The 17,859-nt window shown below is 54.9% G+C and overlaps 1 protein-coding gene across 3 annotated transcripts in view; it reads left to right on the forward strand.

Moving 5' to 3' along the window:
- PRDM16 (PR/SET domain 16) overlaps window positions 1-17,859 on the forward strand; it is a 332,745-nt gene that overhangs the window by 151,370 nt on the left and 163,516 nt on the right. For all 3 annotated transcript variants that reach the window (XM_081488463.1, XM_081488464.1, XM_081488465.1), the window contains exon 3: window positions 7,023-7,073. In XM_081488463.1, coding sequence (XP_081344589.1) covers window positions 7,023-7,073 — 51 coding nt within the window. The remainder of the gene's footprint in view (window positions 1-7,022; window positions 7,074-17,859) is intronic.

Consider the following 17,859-nt stretch of genomic DNA (forward strand, 5'->3'; position numbering starts at 1 on the left):
AAAGGGCTGAACAGCATCCAGGGGCTGGGGCTCTGAGACCCTGAGCCACCCAGTGTATGTCCTGGGCCTGGTGGAGAATTCAGAGCCTTGTTGGAAGGGCTCTGCCAGAGGTTGGGTGTCCTGAGCTGGGGCAACCTGCACCTCTTCTCTCTTGAAAGGAACAGCTTTGAGGGGCAGACCAGAGGAGCAGGAATCCTTGCAAGCAATCCTCCCAGACAACTGCCATCCCCAAGGAAGGTGGTCAGCCTAAGCCCTGCCCCCAACTCGGCTCATGTTCCCCCATGGCATCAGACACAGGGAATAAGGCAAGGTCACAGTCGGGGCAGGCCAAGGGACCTTATGTCTCAGCCCTGGGAGCCTGGGGGAAAGGCCTAGGGAGGGCCTGGGTAAGCTGCTGCCTGGGCCAGAAGCTGGCGGAAGTGAGAGGTGAGACCCCTACCCAGATGGTTCAGAGGGGCCTATGTTTCCAAGTCAAGGATCAAGGAATTGCCCTCTGCTCGGGGAACGCTTTCAGTGAGGGCAGATCAGGCACTGAGCTGTTAACAAGGTGGCTTGTGGGTGGGAAGGGGTTGGGGCACCAGGGGTGGGGGGCACTGCCCTTATTTCTCTGGGCTCTTTATCAGCAAGCCGGGTGCAAGGGGAACCCTGCTCTGTCAGGTGCCTGGGTGACTAGGAACCAGAGGCCAGGCAGGTGCACACCTAGGCTGCCTCCAGTCTTTCCTTCAACAAGAAGCTGCCGTCCTGCCCTCTGTCTGTGCCCCTGACCCATCCTCTCAGTCCCTGTGGGGCTGACAGCTCCCACCTCTGTCTGCTCCCACTGCTGTGCACATGTGGGATGGTTAGTCTACCTCTCTGAGCACTTTTCTCATCGGTAAAGAGTGTAAGGACAGCTCTTCCTCAGGCTTTCTGAATTTAACGCCTAGTGTGAGCCCAACTGGGGAAGACTCTTGAGATTGCCTTAGACAGCAAGGTGATCAAACCAGTCAATCCTGAAGGAAATCAACCCTGAATATTCATTGGAAGGACTGAAGCTGAAGCTCCGATACTTTGGTCACTTGATGCGAAGAGCCAACTCATTGGAAAAGACCCTGATATTGGGAAAGATTGAAGGCAGATGGAGAAGGGGCGACAGAGGATGAGATGGTTGGATGGCATCACCGACTCGAAGGACATGAGTTTAAGCAAACTCTAGGAGATAGTGAAGGACACAGAAGCCTGGTGTGCTGCAGTTCGTGGGGCTGCAAAGAGTCAGACACGACTTAGTAACTGAACCATAACAGTGAGCCCACCATGGCACCCGGCCCTCCCGGTCCTCTGTTCTCTGCTGTTTCACTGGTGTTCCTTTGGGCAGCCTCTTACGGGTCCCCAGCTGGTGGTGGGGAATGGGGCCCAACACCCGAGCTCTGTCCAGCGCCCCCGCAGCCCACCACCACCCCACCCTCACCACCCCAGAGCCCACCGCAGCACATCAACACAAGTTGAGCAGGGAAGACCCATGGACTGAAACCACGTAGGGTCCAGGCCTTACACAAGATGGCCCTCCCTCCCCCATTGTGCAGCTCCTCCTTCCTTCCCTGCTCCCACACCCCCATCCAGCTGCCGGCCAGCACCCGCATCCATATTCTCCCTCAGAGGCAAATTGAACCCCTCACCTGGGACTTGAGGACACCCATGGCACACCCTTAGGGCCACTCTGCACCTGGTGGCCACTTCCCATCTCCAGGCCAGCTCTTCTGCCCCTGCCCCCCACCCTGCTCCCCTCCAATCCCACCTTCTGGGGGTCCTCTGTGTTCATGCTGATGTTGTTGGAGGACAGAGTGGGCTTGAGCCACTGCCTCGTCCCCAGAGTAGCTGACGCTGGAATCAACGTGGTTTCAAGATTTCTTTGAACGTCTCTGAGGCGCCTTCCAGGGGGCAGTGTGTGCGGGGCAGACTAAAGGCGTCCAGTGCTCCTTCTGGAAGGAGGCTGTGAGGGGCCCAGGACAGATTAGACCATAAACCTGGTGTCGGGGGAGAGATTCGTTCATTTACTCAGTCATCCATCCCAGAGAAGGGAAGGTGCGGGCACCCAACAGCCACAGGCCGGGCAGAGTGTGCGGCAGAGGGGCTCGTGCCCATGGTCTGTGGGGGGGAGTTGCCAGCGGACAGAGTGTTCTGGGCACATCTGACAGCAGCAAGCCGTGCCCAAAGCTCTGGGGCCGTGCAGGGCCATGCGGGCCAGGAGGAGCCATCCGCCCCAGACTCGTGCTAATGAGGCCCTGCCACTTCACAGAGATCGAGACAGAGGCCCCACTTCCAGCCAGCCTGGGGGTGGGGGGTCTGGGGAAATTGGGGTGAGTCTAGCTAAAGCCCTTGCACAGGGCCCAGGTTTTTTGTTGGCCAACAGAAAATGCAGACAAGGTGGGACTTGACTATCACTCAAGCTGGGCTGGTTCCTCCTGTCTGACCCTTGGATGGGGGGGGCTCCCAGTACCCCGACTTCAGGGTCCTGAGCAGGAGGCTTGGGAAATGCTTCCTGGGAGGGGAGGGGGTGGGGAGGGCAGAGATGCAGGGCTGGGAATGTAAACAGCGTGCGGAGGAGACCTATATGCGTTTCGGGCCGGGCCCTCTGAAGGAGCCTGGGTCCTTTTTCGTGCTGTACTTGACTGTGTAAATATTTTTCTTAGGAGTAAAGAGAGAGTCTCCATTCATTGGGTAGGATCTCACTTGAAAGAACTGAGAAGAATCTGTTTAGCCATAAAAGCGCAAAACAGTGTCCAAGGCGCCTTTCAAAAAAATCATTTCTGTAGCTCAAACACGGCCAAGCGGAGTTTTTTTTTTTTTCCTTTTTTTTTTTTAATGCAAAAAATAAATAAATACGACCCACTCCCAGTTGAGAGCTCAAGAGTTTGTGTCAACACCATTGGAGCCTTTGCTCTGGGAGCCAGAGCAGGCTGGCCGGTGACTAACTGCCCTGACGGTTCCCGGGGGCGCTGCCAGAGGGACACCACCCAGGCCACACCGCCGGGGGGGTGGTGGCGGGGGGCTCCTGCGAGCTTATGGCCAGGGTTCAGGTGTGACTCAGGTCGGAAGGGTCAGCGTGTGGCTCCCTTCCACCTGGTGCACCACGCGACAGCCTCCCAGCCTGTTCCTCTGGATTCAGGAGGCTGGACTCGGACGTGGCCGCCAGCACCCCAGCAGTTCTTTGACCTTTGCCCTGTCACTCTAACTCCCAAGATTCTGTCTCTTATCTCTAAAGCCGGAGTAACCCCAGCTTGCGCCCAGATGTGGCTATCGTGAGCAGGACGGGGGAGCCGCCTTGGAGGCGCCTGGGCAGCAACCCCCGGAGAACTCCCACCCGAGGCTCCCAGAAGGACTGCTTGCACTGTCCTCAGGTCACCGCTACAGCCCAGCGCCGGCCACTGTGGCATTTACACCAGGGAATGTGGCCTTCATGGTAGGACTTGGACTTGGACTTGGTCAGAAAACTCAGCCTGAGAATTGTTCTCGAAAAAGCTTGTCTTCCCAGGAAGGGAGGATGCACATGTGAGGTCGTGAGTGTTCTTTTGCAGGGATTAAGATGAGCTGGCAACTGGGCGGTTTGATGGATTCTGATCGGCAGTTCTTTGGGTCCATTTGAGGGCACTGCTTAGTTGGTCTAAAACCCTCCTATGATGGGAGGCCATGTGTGGTCCAAAGCAGCTCACCACGGGTTGAGGGCGGTGGTCACCAGCTTCAGGCTTGACCTCTCTGCCCGAAATGTGTCCCCCAGTCTCCTGGAGGGCGGCAGAGTGAGGCTCAGGGCCAGGCCAGCATGGGAGGGGGCTCCTTCCATCAACCCCTGGGGCCCCCGCCCTACCTCCCAGGACAGCCCTGGGCAGTGACCTGCACAGACGGCCCTAGCCCAGCCCGCAGAGGCCCCTTCAAGGGGAGGGGCCTTGTAATCAGCTTTTAGCCACTTCTAGACACAGACACACCTCTTTGGGTAGAAATGCGGTTTAGCATCGGACAGAGAGGAACAGGGTAGAGAGGCCTGGACTTCAAGGCCAAGAGGAAGAGGTCAATAAGTGAGAACACTTGATGACCTCTTGGACCACAGGCCGGACTGGAGGCGGGGGCACTTCATCTGCTTCCCTCTGGTTTTGAAAGCCACATGTTCGGGGCTCCATCTGGGTTTCCTCCTGTGTGTACGTTTTCAGATCCTTTACTAACAGACTGTTTCGAAGGGAGAGAAACCTTCTGGGATTCGTTTGTGACACCGAGCAGAAAGCCTAGCCCCCTCAGGGGACACGCCAGAACTCCAGAGCTGTGAGCATATGGATGTCTGTGTATGTGTGTCTCCTCTGGGCTGACTTTTCGGAGAACAGAGGCTATTTATTTTAAGAGTCAAAAAAAGATGCTTTGAGCAGCCCCACTTAGCTCAGTCCTGGCACTGAGACCCTTGAGAGGAGCAAATGCTCCAGGTCAAACCTCACTTTTTTGGCTAAACTGCTTAATCAAAACACACCTAATACTTCTGCTGGTGCGGAGACGGGCTTGAGAGCAGAGACCACCACTGCCAACAGCCGGCTGGCCAGCAGTGCCTGTGCCGAGGGCTCGGCAAGCAAAATAAAGAGGGTTTTCAGCAAAGCGGCGGACTTGGCAGCGAGAAGCCTGGGACAGAGGCTCCAGAAGGGGTGCATGGGGCAGACTTTCACCTGAGGTCAGCGGGTCAGTGAAGAGCAGGGGTGATGGTGGTCACTCCTGCCAAGGTGGCCATCACATCAGGGGGAGGAGGAGGAGGCAGAGAAAAGCTACCGGGACAGGATGGTCCTGGGACCCACTCAGATCTCCTGGCAGGAGGATGACTTCCTCTGTACGGGAGTGTCAGCCAGCTTGGGCTTAACGCATGGTTGGATGGGGCTCCATTCTGCAGCTGAAGTGCCCCAAGCTGGGCCTGTTTGAGGGGAGCCCAGGGCCAGGCTCCAAAGAGCAGCAGAGAGACCCTCATCTGCCTGGTCCCACCAGCCTGGCCCTGCACTGAGAGCCTCCTCTGTCTGGTCTCTCTTGCTCCGCGTGTTGCACTGGCATCTTAACCTTCAGGGATGGTACCGTTGGAACACCCACTTCTGTACGCCCAGCCTGGAGCTTTGCCACCAGCACAGGCCCTTGAGCCATGGGCAGGAACAGCTCTGAACACTCTTGTCTCCCAAAGGCAGCCTCCGGTTTCCAACTGCCCCCTAAATCAATAGTGACGGTGGGAGTGCCATGAGCTGGGCCCAGCTGAGAAGTCCAGCTCCTCGATGTCCCCAGGACAGTGGCCTGGTGGTCAGTATGCTTGCTGGGCGTCTCTGCAGGAGGTCCCAGAGGCCCCTTCCCTGGGAGGGGTCGCAGCAGCAAGGCAACGAGGAGTGGCGTCTCCAGGTCTTCAGGCTCGGGTTCCTCTATGGCAGGCTTTGGGTGGAGACCAGCTTTGTCCTTTACAAGGGGACAGAACCCGGGAAGGGGAGTCGCTCAGATGGGTGGCCCCTTCCGCAGCTTTGTCCTGGGCCCTGGAGACTGTGAGGCTTAAAAAAATTAACACACAGTGTTTCTCCCTCTGATTCAAGCCACCCCGTCATAAGAGGCAAGTGGGTGAACTGCAGGACTCGGGGCCTGTGCTGGGACCTTCAGTTCTGCGTGATGCTGACAAGGGTCTCCAGGCAGGGTGCAAGCCTGAGCAACCCAGAGGAGGAGAGTGGTCCATCTCCTTCCCTGGAGAGCACGGCCTCTTCCTGGACAACACAAGCTCTCCTGGGACCCAAGCGGTCTGCCTCTCTCCTCTTGTCCTAGGGCTGACCGGGCTCCAGCCAACCTTCTTGGCTCTGAATTTGGGAGTGAAAAGCAAACAGACAAGAGGACTGCCTTACTGGCCTGTCTGCTGGCAGAGCTAAGCCCCCAGGTCTGAAGCTAGCTCGTCTCCCCTGGGGCCTGTCCACCCGGGTCCAGTAGGGCCTGAGCACCTAGGTACCTGACCTATCGCTGGCCTTCCTGGAGAGACTTTCCCGGTGTGTCCATTTCTGCCTCTTCTGCCTCATTCTCTGTTTTCACTCCTAGTCACATTCCAAACCACAATTTCAGAATCTATTAAAAGAAACATAAAATCCCCAATTGGTTAGAATTCTCAACATTTAAAAATATGACTTATTGTTATTACAGCTGAGTCTGGGCAGATCTGCCAGCGTTTGGAACAGAGCGTCTTGGTCCTCTGACCTGACCTGCATGGGTACTGGCGGGCACTCTGCTCCGAGCTTATCATTCAAGAAGCAATGGTGCCATTATAAGGGGAGGGGGAAAAACCCCTGGGTTTGACCCCATTTCTCTTTTTATTCTCCAAATTTTGGTTTCCATCTTGGTTTCTGTTCTTATGGAAACGACATCACAAATTTATATATGTGTCTGTGCAGGGTGCTTGTGATCCAAAAGGGAAAATCCCGTTGATGCTGCTAATTTGTCAGTTTGCATAGCTTGGAAAGGGCTCTGGGACCCATCACTGAAACATCACCCTCTGGAGTAGAACTGGGTGGTTTTGAGGAGGAGATGCCAGCCAGGCAAAACGCTACAGTTCTTCAGAGCTGAGCCAAGGAAAGCTCCAAGTTGAAGCCGTTGGGTGGAAGAAAGACCCAGGGTGGCTGGCACTTTCCTCGATGCCCCAAGCCCATGTCCATGCATGGGATAATGGTGGGAGGAGGGAGGACTTTCTGCTGCTGCCACTGCCCGCTGCTGGGGTAGGGACTCACCCCAAGAAACAAGAAGGAGCCCCTTACCCATTTCAAGCACTACAGTGCCCCTAAGCACACGTGCAGTCTGTACCCAGTCACCACAGGACCAGGCTGAGCTCCACAGTGTGGCTCCTCCCTGTGCAGTGATCGGGGAGGACCCTAGTTCTCTTATTACAGAGAAGCCACCCGCCTTACCCTATTATTTCAGAGCTCGCTCACTCTGCCCACATGTGTATAGCCCACTGTAGCTCGAGGACCGTGCTCGGTCGGAAACTAACAACCCTTTTCCAAATTGTTTTGCAGCAAATGCTGACAGATGCGGAGGTGTCATCGCAGGAGGGCTGCATCCAAAAGGTAGGCAAGCTGGTTCTGCACCTTCTTCCCTCCTGTCGAGCCTGCGCTCTGGTCAAGCCTGAGCTTCCGAGTGCAAGGCCATCTGCGGTCGGTTGAGCGAGTGAGTCCCCAGGGATCAAGATGGATGCTGGTTTTCATGGTGCAGCAGGTAGCAGCTCGCTTCACAGAACCACCCTGGTTCCGGAGAACCAAGGCGAGCCCCGTATGTGTGGGAATGCTTTGGGCCAGGCAGTCGCACAGAAATGAGATAAATGCAGATTGTGTTTATTTAAATATCTTCACTGTATACTCATATGAAAAGAATATAGAGAAGATGAGCACAATTGGCTGCAGATTCAACAAAGCCTTTCGCTGTACTCAGCCTCCGAAGATGGCTCAGGCACCGTGTTGAGTAAGCAAAGCGTCAGGCGACAGAAAAAGTGTCAATGTGGGCATTATCCCCTGGTGATGGGTAACAGCCAGTTGACAAACGCGAGATCTGAAAGGCCCAGAGAGTGGGCCAGGCCCAGAAAAACACACGGCCCCCCAGAGGGAAGCACGCACCCACAGGCAGGCACATTCCTGCATGTGCATGCTAGGCAGACAGCAGAGGGGAGGGGTGCAGAAATCACCCCAAAACCCAGAAGCCATTTGTCAGCTGGAGTTCAACATCCAGAGAATTTGGACCATCCACGCATGAGTATATACATGTACACACACACATCCACACAGAGAGACACATGCACACACACACAGACACATAGACACACACTTAGACATGCACACAATACACAGACACACAAACACACAGATATAAACACATGTGGTAGCTGATGCAGTCTTTGGGTTTTCCAGTAGCGTTAAAATAGCCTTTTCTCTCCTGGCATCTTGACTTCAAAGCATCGTACAGACCAAGCTGAGAGAGTCCATCTTCTCAGGATACCCAGACCGCGTCAGAAAGCACAGCACGGGCATCTGGGACGATGGGTGAGCACAAGGCTATCTAGCTGCTGTCAGGGGCTGTTTTCTTAGTGTCAGAATCGCCGAGCTATGCTCATGAGGTGCTGTCCCCTCTCCCAGGAGGGTCCAAAAACAGTGCCTGAGCATACATTCCTGTCATCATGAAAAGTCCTCTTTGGGTCTGGAAGTGACAAGAAAGCAATTTGCTGGTTCTGCCGATCTCTGTGACTGTCTTCCTGTGTCTGGCTGGCTGGTTAGAGTCGGGGCAACTGGGGGACCCGCCATCCCGGGGGACTGAGCCCTAAGAGCTGAGGCCTTCCTTTCTCACCAGGGTCAACCCCAGAGACATTGATTTCAGAGAAAACCATGTGGTGGGGAATGTGGCCTGACCTTGAGGTGACCTCTGGCAGGGGTGACCTTCAGCCTCATTTGTCTCCATAAGTGCGTCGGTGTCTGGCCCAGGGGGAAATTATGTCTGAGCAGAGCTGGGAGAGAGTGTCCTCTCCCTGCCCACTGCCCGGGGGCCTGAGGCCTCTCTTCCTGGAAATGCATCTGCAGGCCCCAAAGTGAATCCCAGCCATGTCCCTCCCTCCCCCATCCCCTGCCCCTTGCGCCTTTCACAGCCTTTCAGAGAATTGAGGTGCTTCCACCCCCCAGGTGGAGGAACCATAGTCTCTCAACTACTAAAGGGAACATGGAACCTCCTTCTTCCCTACTAAGAAGGAGCTCACACAGGGCGGGAGGTGAGAGGTGGGTCAGGCAGTCGGTTGTCCGGCCTGGGGGCAAGCTTCAAGGCAGAAGGTCAAGAGGTGGGGTCTAAGGTTAAGGTCGTGAGGAGGAAGGGATGCATCCTCTATCCCCTGAGGTGGTGCTGTCTCCAACATGGCCTCTCCTTTTTACAAACAGCGGAGCCGGCTGGCCTTGGATACTGTGGCCCCGGCATCCTTCTGAGAGCTCCACACGGGGTGGGCACAAGCACCCTCCAGCCAGGGACCCGCTCACAACTGCCCAGCTTGGCACAGACTCCCTTCAGATGCAGACCTTTGTAAGGCCCATTGGAAGGGTGCCCACGGAACCAGACCAGACCCCCACGGCAGCTACAGCAGCTGGGAGAGGCCAGTGCTGGGCAGCAGAGCCAAAGGGGCCTGGGCCATGGTTGCTCTGAGAGCCGCTCTCCCATCCCCAGCCCCTGAGGCTCCGCCCTAAGGCTTTGTCCACCTCCCCAGATACTCCTGCCTTCACAGAGAAGCGCTCCTCTAAATCCCCGGACTCTCCCATCCTCACACTAAACTTAGTGTGAGGAATTTGGGGCACCAAGTGTGATGGGGTGGGCGCCCTGGGTCACGTTGGTCGATGATCGAAACCTTAACCTGGTATCTGGAGCCATTTGGTTACTTCCCAGAGAGGGAGGGAGGAAAGGAGGTGCTGAGAGAGACTCAGGTGCAAAGGCAGCTTGGGTGCTGCAGCGAGGGCCAGAGGACAGTCACTGCAGCCTTCTCTTGCCCTTCTTCCCAAATGGAAGGTCACAGCTGTGTCCCTTATAGCTCTGCAGACTCACATGTGCTTGTTACATTAGAGGACCGTACACACCTCAGCGTGCTATCTAAGGACTAATTTAGGGTATTCCTTGGTGATAGGAGATAGACCCCATTTATCAGTCTTGTAGTTTAGGATTTTGGTGTCTAGCTGAACAGGGCCTCTCCTCCTCCAAAGGCACACACATCTGGGGACGTTAAGGTCTTCTAGGGAAGCGCTGAGGCTATGCAGCCTAGGGCTGGTCAGCTGACACCTCTGAGCATCACTTATTCCAACTTCAGGATTCACTGAATCACACTTTCTGCTCTTTATCAGCATCATGGGACCCCATGGACTGTAGCCCGCCAGGCTCCTCTGTCCACGGGGTTCTCCAAGCAAGAACACTGGAGTGGGTAGCCATTCCCTTCTCCAGGAATCTTCCCGACCCTGAGATCGAACCCAGGTTTCCCGCGTTACAGGCAGATTCTTTACCGTTTGAGCCACCAGGGAAACCCTCAGTGAAATGTAACTAAGGCTAATTAATTCAATCAGTGGCTTGACACAAGAGATGCAGAAAGGGTGATGTTTTGTAGCAAGTGGTGGTTATAAATTCTTGGTGTTAAAGAACCGGGATGCTGAAGAGGCTGTGGACTCTACCTGTCAGAGTTTACAGGGGACAAAATCCAGGCCCAGGGAGGCTTGTGGTGTCTATATCCACAGGGGAGGCAGAATTCGAACCCAGAATCTCTGGCACAGAGCTGGACTCACATTGGAGAAATAGCGGCTGCAGCCTGGGAGCCAGCACCAGGCTTGCCCCCCCCCCGAGAACCCTCCTGCGCCCCTCCCTCAGGTCGCCTCCATCCCCAGCCTGTCCTGGTCTCTTATGTCCCTCTGTCCCCCAGCACCCCCTGCGGCCCCCTGAGGTGCCACCAATCCCTCTCCATTCCTCCCCCACCTCTACCCTGCCCCCTATCTTCACATTCTTGCATCCTCCTTCCACCACCCACTGGTTCCCTGCATCCCCTCCTCCTGTGTGCAGCACGCCCAAGGGCTCTGCCCCACACTCATCCCAGGTGTGCGTTCTGGATGATCATGCACTTCCCTCCAAAAGTCACTTTGGCTGCCGGTCCAGCAGCATCGCCTTTTCTAGCTTCAGGCTGGGACCTCTGGGACTGCTGGCTGCAGCCGACTCTATTTAGTCTCTGTTTACTTAGAGGGAAAGCCCGGGGCTCCTGGAGAGCAAACATCTGTGGGAGATAATCTAGGAGCTGTCCATCCATCACTGGGGGCGCCTGGCTCCCTGGAGAGCCCGCCAGAGCCTGGAATAAAAAGGCCGGGGGAAGAGGCTTTGGGGACAAATAAAGAGCTGTGTTAAGGGCCCGCTGAAAATGGATGGAAGACATTATTAAGACTCAATGGCCGTCTTATCAAAATCCAATAGGATAGACATTTGGCAAAAGGCTTAAATTTATTCTTTGACTTTCTGGAGGGCTTGAATTTATCCGTTAACAAGAGTGTAGTCCACCCGGGGAGATGGTATCAGCTAAAAGAATTTTGATTCAATCTCTTTGGTGATATGAAAGGGGGAAATACCAGGGCCCCATTGTCTCGCTTTATCTTGTTTTCTTTGACCATCTTGAAAAGGAAGGACATGTTAATACAGTACAACAGGCAGAAAATGCAGAGGGAAATGACCTTTTTATTTTTTTATTTTTGTGTTTTCTTCTCCCCCACTTCTCTATCCACACTGCCCCCCCCCAAAAAAAATAAATAAATGAATCAGGAATTCGCATCCGTGGGGCTGAGGTCTGAACCAGGACAGGTGCATCTCCAGAGGCATTGCAGTTTGGAGTCACCTTAGCCAGTGAGCTGCTCCGGGGTGGGGAGCTCGAGGCTTGGAGGGAAAGTCAAAAATAAATTGAGCTAATAAAGCCCTGCTGTTGGAGTGGGACTGTGATGAGTCCATAAATCTCTCCCTGTTATTCCGCACAAAATGCTACAGGTCATAAAAGTCATCCGATAGCCCAGCCTGGTGTTCTCCAATAGGGTGATTGATTGATAATTACAATAATTCCCAAAATGATTATTTGGACGTGAGGACCTTGGCCTGTCCCACTGGGCTGTTGTACGTGTGTGTTTTCTACAACCTAGTCCAGGCGAAAAGCCTCCGGCAATGGGCATCCCAAGGTCTCCTGGGTTCCTCCCTGGGGAAACTGGGGGCTAATAAAGATGACCAGGAGCCAGGAAAACCAGGCAGGTGGGATGGAGATGGACAGGCGGCTGCCAAGTGTCTTGTGCGGCAATTAGTTGAGAAGGCTGCACACCCTAGGTGTCAGCCAGGCTGCCGCCAGGCTGTGCCTTGGGGGTTTGTGTCCAGCACACAAACTATCCAGGTGTTTGTGATCTGTGACTCTCTATGTGGTTTATTCCCTTTGCGTTGTTTTTCCCCTGGAGGAAGCTGAGGTATTTTCCAGGTGACTGGAGGGCGAGGAAGGCAAGCAGGGAGGGAAGGGTTGTGGCTGGAACAAGAGATGGGGAGACCAGTCAGCCCTGAGGCTCCAGGACAAGGGGTCGGGGAGCATGTGTCCCTGTCAGCCAGTCTTACTGGGACCAGAACAAGCTAGACTGTCCCTGTTAGGCTTTGCCTGTGCCAGCGAGGTTACTTTTAGAAATCCTTTCTTTTCCTCTTTACCACCACCACCCCCATTCCCCCCACCCTCACCCCCCACCCCCCACCCCAGGCCGCAACACCTAGGAGCCACCCAGGTGCTAGAATTCAATCGCTGTTTACCTACCATGCAAGTTCTTCCTGAAAAAAATTCCAGCAAAGTCCCAAGCCCTAAGCGGCCTGGGCTCAAAATTAATAATTTGCATGTGGGATCGGTTATGTCTTTATGAAATCAAAGTGTGTTTAGCTGCCACGGAGACAGCTCTGAGTTGATTTTGATAATCTCGGGCTGAATAGACTCACTTCGTTCCAGCAAAGCCCCGGACAAAGGCTGGACAGTGGCTGAAAGCCCTTCGGAGACAGGCCTCCTTTTCCTTTGTCGGGGGGCTGCTGATAAAAGGGCCGGGAGTCCATTAATTCAGTGAATGAACATATAGTAAAGTCAGTCCCCTCTTGAGAACAATAATGTTGAGGTCAGCTTCGGTTGCCATGGAAACTAAGTACTCCTAAGAAGTTTGCATCCTTGATTTTGCTGAATCAAAGGCTGCGTGCAGAGTGGAGAGGTGTAATAGGGCCAAGCCGCAGAAAGTCGGAAAGCCCCGCCCTCACTGGTCCCCTTCCCGCAAAGGCAGCTCCGGGCTGGTGGCCTTAGGGACCCTCAGCCGCTGGGGACCAGCCCCAGGTCTGGCTCTTGCCCCTCCCCCGGCCCCTCCTGGAGGCCTCTTTTTTTCACTGTAGAGGCTTATCTGAAGAGGCCCTTAGGCATGACTCTGGTGCCCGGGGCAGGGCAGAAAATCTAGCCTGAGGGAGGGGCCACAGCCTGGAAGCCTCCACCTCAGTGGCCCCGATGGACTCTGCCCTCTGGCCACCTCACAGCACCTGAACTTGGCCTCTGGCAGGGGGTGGCGGGAGATGGCAGGGGGGTGGGGTGGGGGCGGGAATGGCGGTGGTGCTGTGGCCCCTTCCCACCCCAAGCAGATAAGGGTGATTAATGGGCCAACAGCAGTAGGGAGGTGGAGGCTAAGTTACAGGCAGGTCTAGGCTGAGTGCCGATGTTATAAACGTGAGTTTTTTTATTCTGTCCCCCCAACAGTTGGGCTGATTTTACTTACCCTTCCCCCCAAGAGGTACCTGAAATCAGCTTAAACCATCAGATCAAGCTGGGAAGAGATGCAGGTATTATATTTCCTTTGCAGTAGTTTATTACCTGCTGCAGACCTGCGTGTCTGAGGAAGGCTTCATTTTAGCTGGACTGGCCCTCGGCTTGGGGGGCAGGGGCTCAGAGCAGGCGGAGAGAGGGGAAGTTGTTCAGACAGACCCACTCTACCCTGAGGACCTTGCCTGGGGTAGGGGGAGGAATGAGAGGTGTGTGTTTCTTCTTTTTTGCTGCTGAGAAAGCACAGAACCCGATTTTCTTTCTCCTACTGAAGCAGCCCTTGTGAAACCTGCTGAAAGGCTTCTGGACTGCAGCTTGGGATGGAGGTCCTGGAGGAAGGAGGTGGGCATGAGTGGCCCAGAGCCCAGCAAGCAGAACCCCCTCCTTGGGAGCTGGTGACATGGGGACTCCTCTCTGTGGTCAGGCCCTTCCCTCACCCTGCTGACATTCTGCTCAAACCTCAAAGCAGCACAGATAAAGTGTCACTGATTTCAAAGGACAAATTCAGAACTTGAAAATGAGCTTTACCCGTAAAGTAGACAAAGGCCCCTCTCCTTCCCACTGGAGACCTGGGGAGGCTGGGCTGGATCCATCACACCTGAACCTGGCTCTGCCTTGGATGCTGTGACCCTAGGCCTTGAACTTCTGCATTTCTGTTTCCTCCTCCGTAAATGGGGAGATGATAGTCACAGTCTCTAGCGCCCTGCGTGGCCTGGGGGTTGAGAAGATAGCGAATGGGCAGAGCTCTGGGCAGAGCCAGACCTGCTGAATGGACAGTGGGGCCTGTGGCCACTGTGGCTGGCGTGGGACAAGGGGGCCATTTGGCCCTGGCTGGGGCATCAGGGGGCTGGGCCCCAAAGCAGACACCTGCCTCTGAGATGATGGCAACACCACCGGCAGCAGGTCAGAGGTCTCTTTGTTCCCCTGGGAACCACACTGGCATCTTGGGGTGTCCTGGAAGCCCGCACCGGACAGCCCGGGGGGAGGTGGCTGGGAGGGGTCGGCTCTGCTGGTAGTGGGCGGTGAAGAAGATTTACTGTCCGCATTACCGGCTCTATATGAGCCAGATGGTGGTGTCAATAACTCCAGCATGTTCAGGTGGGTGCAATGGTGAGTTAATTAAATCGTGCCGTGCTATTAGGAGAGAAAAATATATCAGCTCGAGGCCTGCTCAGCGTCTTCTGCTTTGAAGGCAGACACATGTATGCCCATGGCCGTTGCTGGCTCCAGGGCGTGTCCTGCCCGCAGCACCGGGAAGCCTCCAGCCTCACCTTTGCTCTACAGACCCACCGGCAGCTCATCAGTGCACTTGTTATCGGTCTGAGTGTAAGGTTGACTTCTGGTTTTACACACACTGACTGTCAAGATGGCCTGTCCCTCTCCAGGGTCAAGGGTGGCAGGGCGGGTGCTGTGAACCCTGGGGCCCCTCCCACAGCTGGTTGCCTTGAGCTGTGTGTCACTTCTCCCTGGGGTGCGGGCAGAGCACCCAGGTCTCCGGGGAGGGCCAGTTTCCTGAGGTCCCCTTATGCCTCTGATGGTGTCGCTGTGAAGGTCTCGGGGCCTATGGGCACGTGGTTTCCAGGCAGGGCCCTGGGCGGTACCCGGGCTGAAGAGTAGGAAGCAGAGGCTTCCCTTGCTTCTCTTGGCCCAGGACTTAGCTAGGCGAGGAGGGCCTCGTCCTCCCACGGGGGTGGCGTGTGGGGGTCTCTGAGGCTCACTTGGCAGGTGGTAACTCTGGGGAAGTCTGTGTTCTCCCCCCGCACCCTAAGAAGATGCCTGCTGCCACAAGCCTGGGGATGTGGCAGGTCCACCGACCTCTCAGTTCACCACAACTCATGACTTCTGTGAGATGCGATGTCGGCTCCCTGCATATGGGTGACACAGGTGTGTGAGGGACAGGTGTGTGTGAGGGACAGGTGTGTGTGAGGCACAGGTATGTGTGTGAGGCACAGGTGTGGTGTTGTGTCACAGGTGTGTGTGTGAGGCATAGGTATGTGAGGCACAGGTGTGTGTGAGGCACAGGTGTGTATGTGTGGCACAGGTGTGTGTGTGAGGCACAGATATGTGAGGCACAGGCATGTGAGGCACAGGTGTGTGTGAGGCACAGGTGTGTATGTGTGGCACAGGTGTGTGTGTGAGGCACAGATATGTGAGGCACAGGCATGTGAGGCACAGGTGTGTGTGTGGCACAGATGTGTGTGAGGCACAGGTGTGAGAGGCACAAGCAAGTGTGACACAGGTGTGTGTGTGGCACAGGCGTGTGAGTTCAGACGTGAGAGGCACAGGTATGTGTGGCACAGGTGGCTGAGGGACAGGTGGGTGCCTGTGGGGAGGGTCCTGTGGGGCTGGTCAGCACTTAGTCCTGAGCCCCGGCAGCTTCTGGGCTCACGTTGCTGTGGGCTGATGGTGCCTTGTGCTAATGTGTTGGGGGTTCGGGATGGGTGTAGGAGAAGAAGGACAGCAGACACAGGAGAGGGAAAGTGGGATTTGAGCCTCGCTTGCCCCCAGCGAGGCTGCCCCTCCCACCACAAGCCCTGGGACCTGGGCACTGCTGCTGTTCTGGCCACTGTCGTGGTCACTGTTGTCAGCCTGCCAGGCTCTTCACACACGTCCACTCATTTACCCCAGTCTCCCCCAGGTACTATTACTCCCACTTCACTGCATAGAAGATTAAGTTGCAGACAGTTTGTCAGTTGCCTAAGGCCACAGGATTCAGCAGAGAAGCCAGGGATTTTCCAGGGTCAGTCACATGACCCCAAAGCAGGTATCCCCGAGTCTCATGTTATACTGTGTATTACCCTCCAGACATGAAGACACAGCTCATCTAGACACACCTTCAGGAATTGGGTTTGGATAAATATAAGTGAAGGGCTTCCCTCATAGCTCAGTTGGTAAAGAATCTGCCTGCAATGCAGGAGAACCAGGTTTGATCCCTGGCTTGGGAAGATACCCTGGAGAAGGAAACGGCAACCCACTCCAGTATTCTTGCCTGGAGAATCCCATGGACAGAGGAGCCTGGCGGGCTACAGTCCATGGGGTCTCAAGAGTTGGACTCAACTTAGCGACTAAACCACTGAATGAATGAGTTCATATGAATGAACTCAGAGAAAGGGAAGAGTGGGTTGGGCTGGAGTAATTGAAGTTGGTTTATCAGTCAGCTATTACACAATGGCACTGTATAACAAACCACCCCAAACCCTTAACACAACACTCGGTGACCCTCACTCATGTGCAAATTGGCTGACCTAGGCGGAGCTCGGCTGGGTTTGGTTCCAAGCTGATGGTTGGGTCCAGTTTCCTTCTTGTCCAGTGGAGTTCACGGGGTGTGTTGTTCTGGTGATGATGGCAAGAGAAAAGGAGGAGGCGACACACGTAAACATCATGTCCGGGCTCAGACAGAGTCCGTGGCCGCTCCTGCTCACACCTGTTGAGGCCAACCACACAGGATGGGAAAGTGCTCTCTGCCTCCCACTGGAGGGGTGTAGTCACAGTAGAGGGGTGGGAGAGTAACGCGTTTATGGCAGCAGGCTTCCTGGAGGAGGTGGCCCTGGGGCTGACACAGGGCCAGCTCTAAGCTCAGGCTGAAGCAGGGAGAATTAGTCGAGGTATGTGGAAACAGAACGGAGCCTGTGGCAAAGCTCAGAAGTGAAAAACAAAGCCCAGACTGCTGCCCTTGTGCAGCCTGTCTCATGGGCGCAGCTCCCCCACCTTTCCACAGATCCCTTGGAGACTCGTAACCCTTGAGAATGACTCTCTGGTCCTCAGAAGGAGGCTTGGTGCAAGTTGCCAGGGGAAAGCAATGCCAGGCTGGTTGTGGGAGATGTCCCAGGTCGCTTTGTTGGCAGGAAGTCCGGAGGCCTGCATCTAGGAAGGAGACTGAAGAACCAGCCAGCCTTCCTCTGGTTCACATTGACTGATGGGTTGTGAGGCTGATGAAGGTGGGCAAGATAAACATGTCCCTGAAAGAGGCACTTGGATACCAGCATTAACAAGAGAGCTTTGCTCTTAAGCCACAGAAGGACATGGAGGAACACTAAATGCATATTATTAAGTGAAAGAAGCCACTCTGTAAAGGCTACACGCGATACCATTCCAACTCCATGAAATTCTGGAAAAGGCAAAACTATGGAAACAGTGAAAGATTGGTGGGTTAGTGGGAAAGTGGGATGAATATGGGAGCACAGAGGGTTTTCAGGGCAGTGGTGCTGTAGGATACCGTACTTGTGGATCCATGTTACCATGGATTTATCCAAACCCGCAGCTGCACAATAGCAAGAGTGAACCCTAGTGACAATCAGGGACTTGAACGGATGATGTATCAATATTGGCTAAGTGGCCACACTAATGCAAGATGATAAAAATAGGAGAAGCTAGTGGCGGGTGATGGGAGGAGATGAGGGAGGAGACGGGGGGGTGCATGAAAATTCTGCACATTCCACTCGTTTTCCCATAAACCCAAAACTGCTCTAAAAAAATGAAGGCTATTACTTTTTTAAAAAAGGATTTTC

Source organism: Giraffa tippelskirchi, chromosome 5 (assembly GCF_054371585.1).
Source record: "Giraffa tippelskirchi isolate mGirTip1 chromosome 5, T2T-mGirTip1v1.2.pri, whole genome shotgun sequence".
Taxonomy (NCBI): domain Eukaryota; kingdom Metazoa; phylum Chordata; class Mammalia; order Artiodactyla; family Giraffidae; genus Giraffa; species Giraffa tippelskirchi.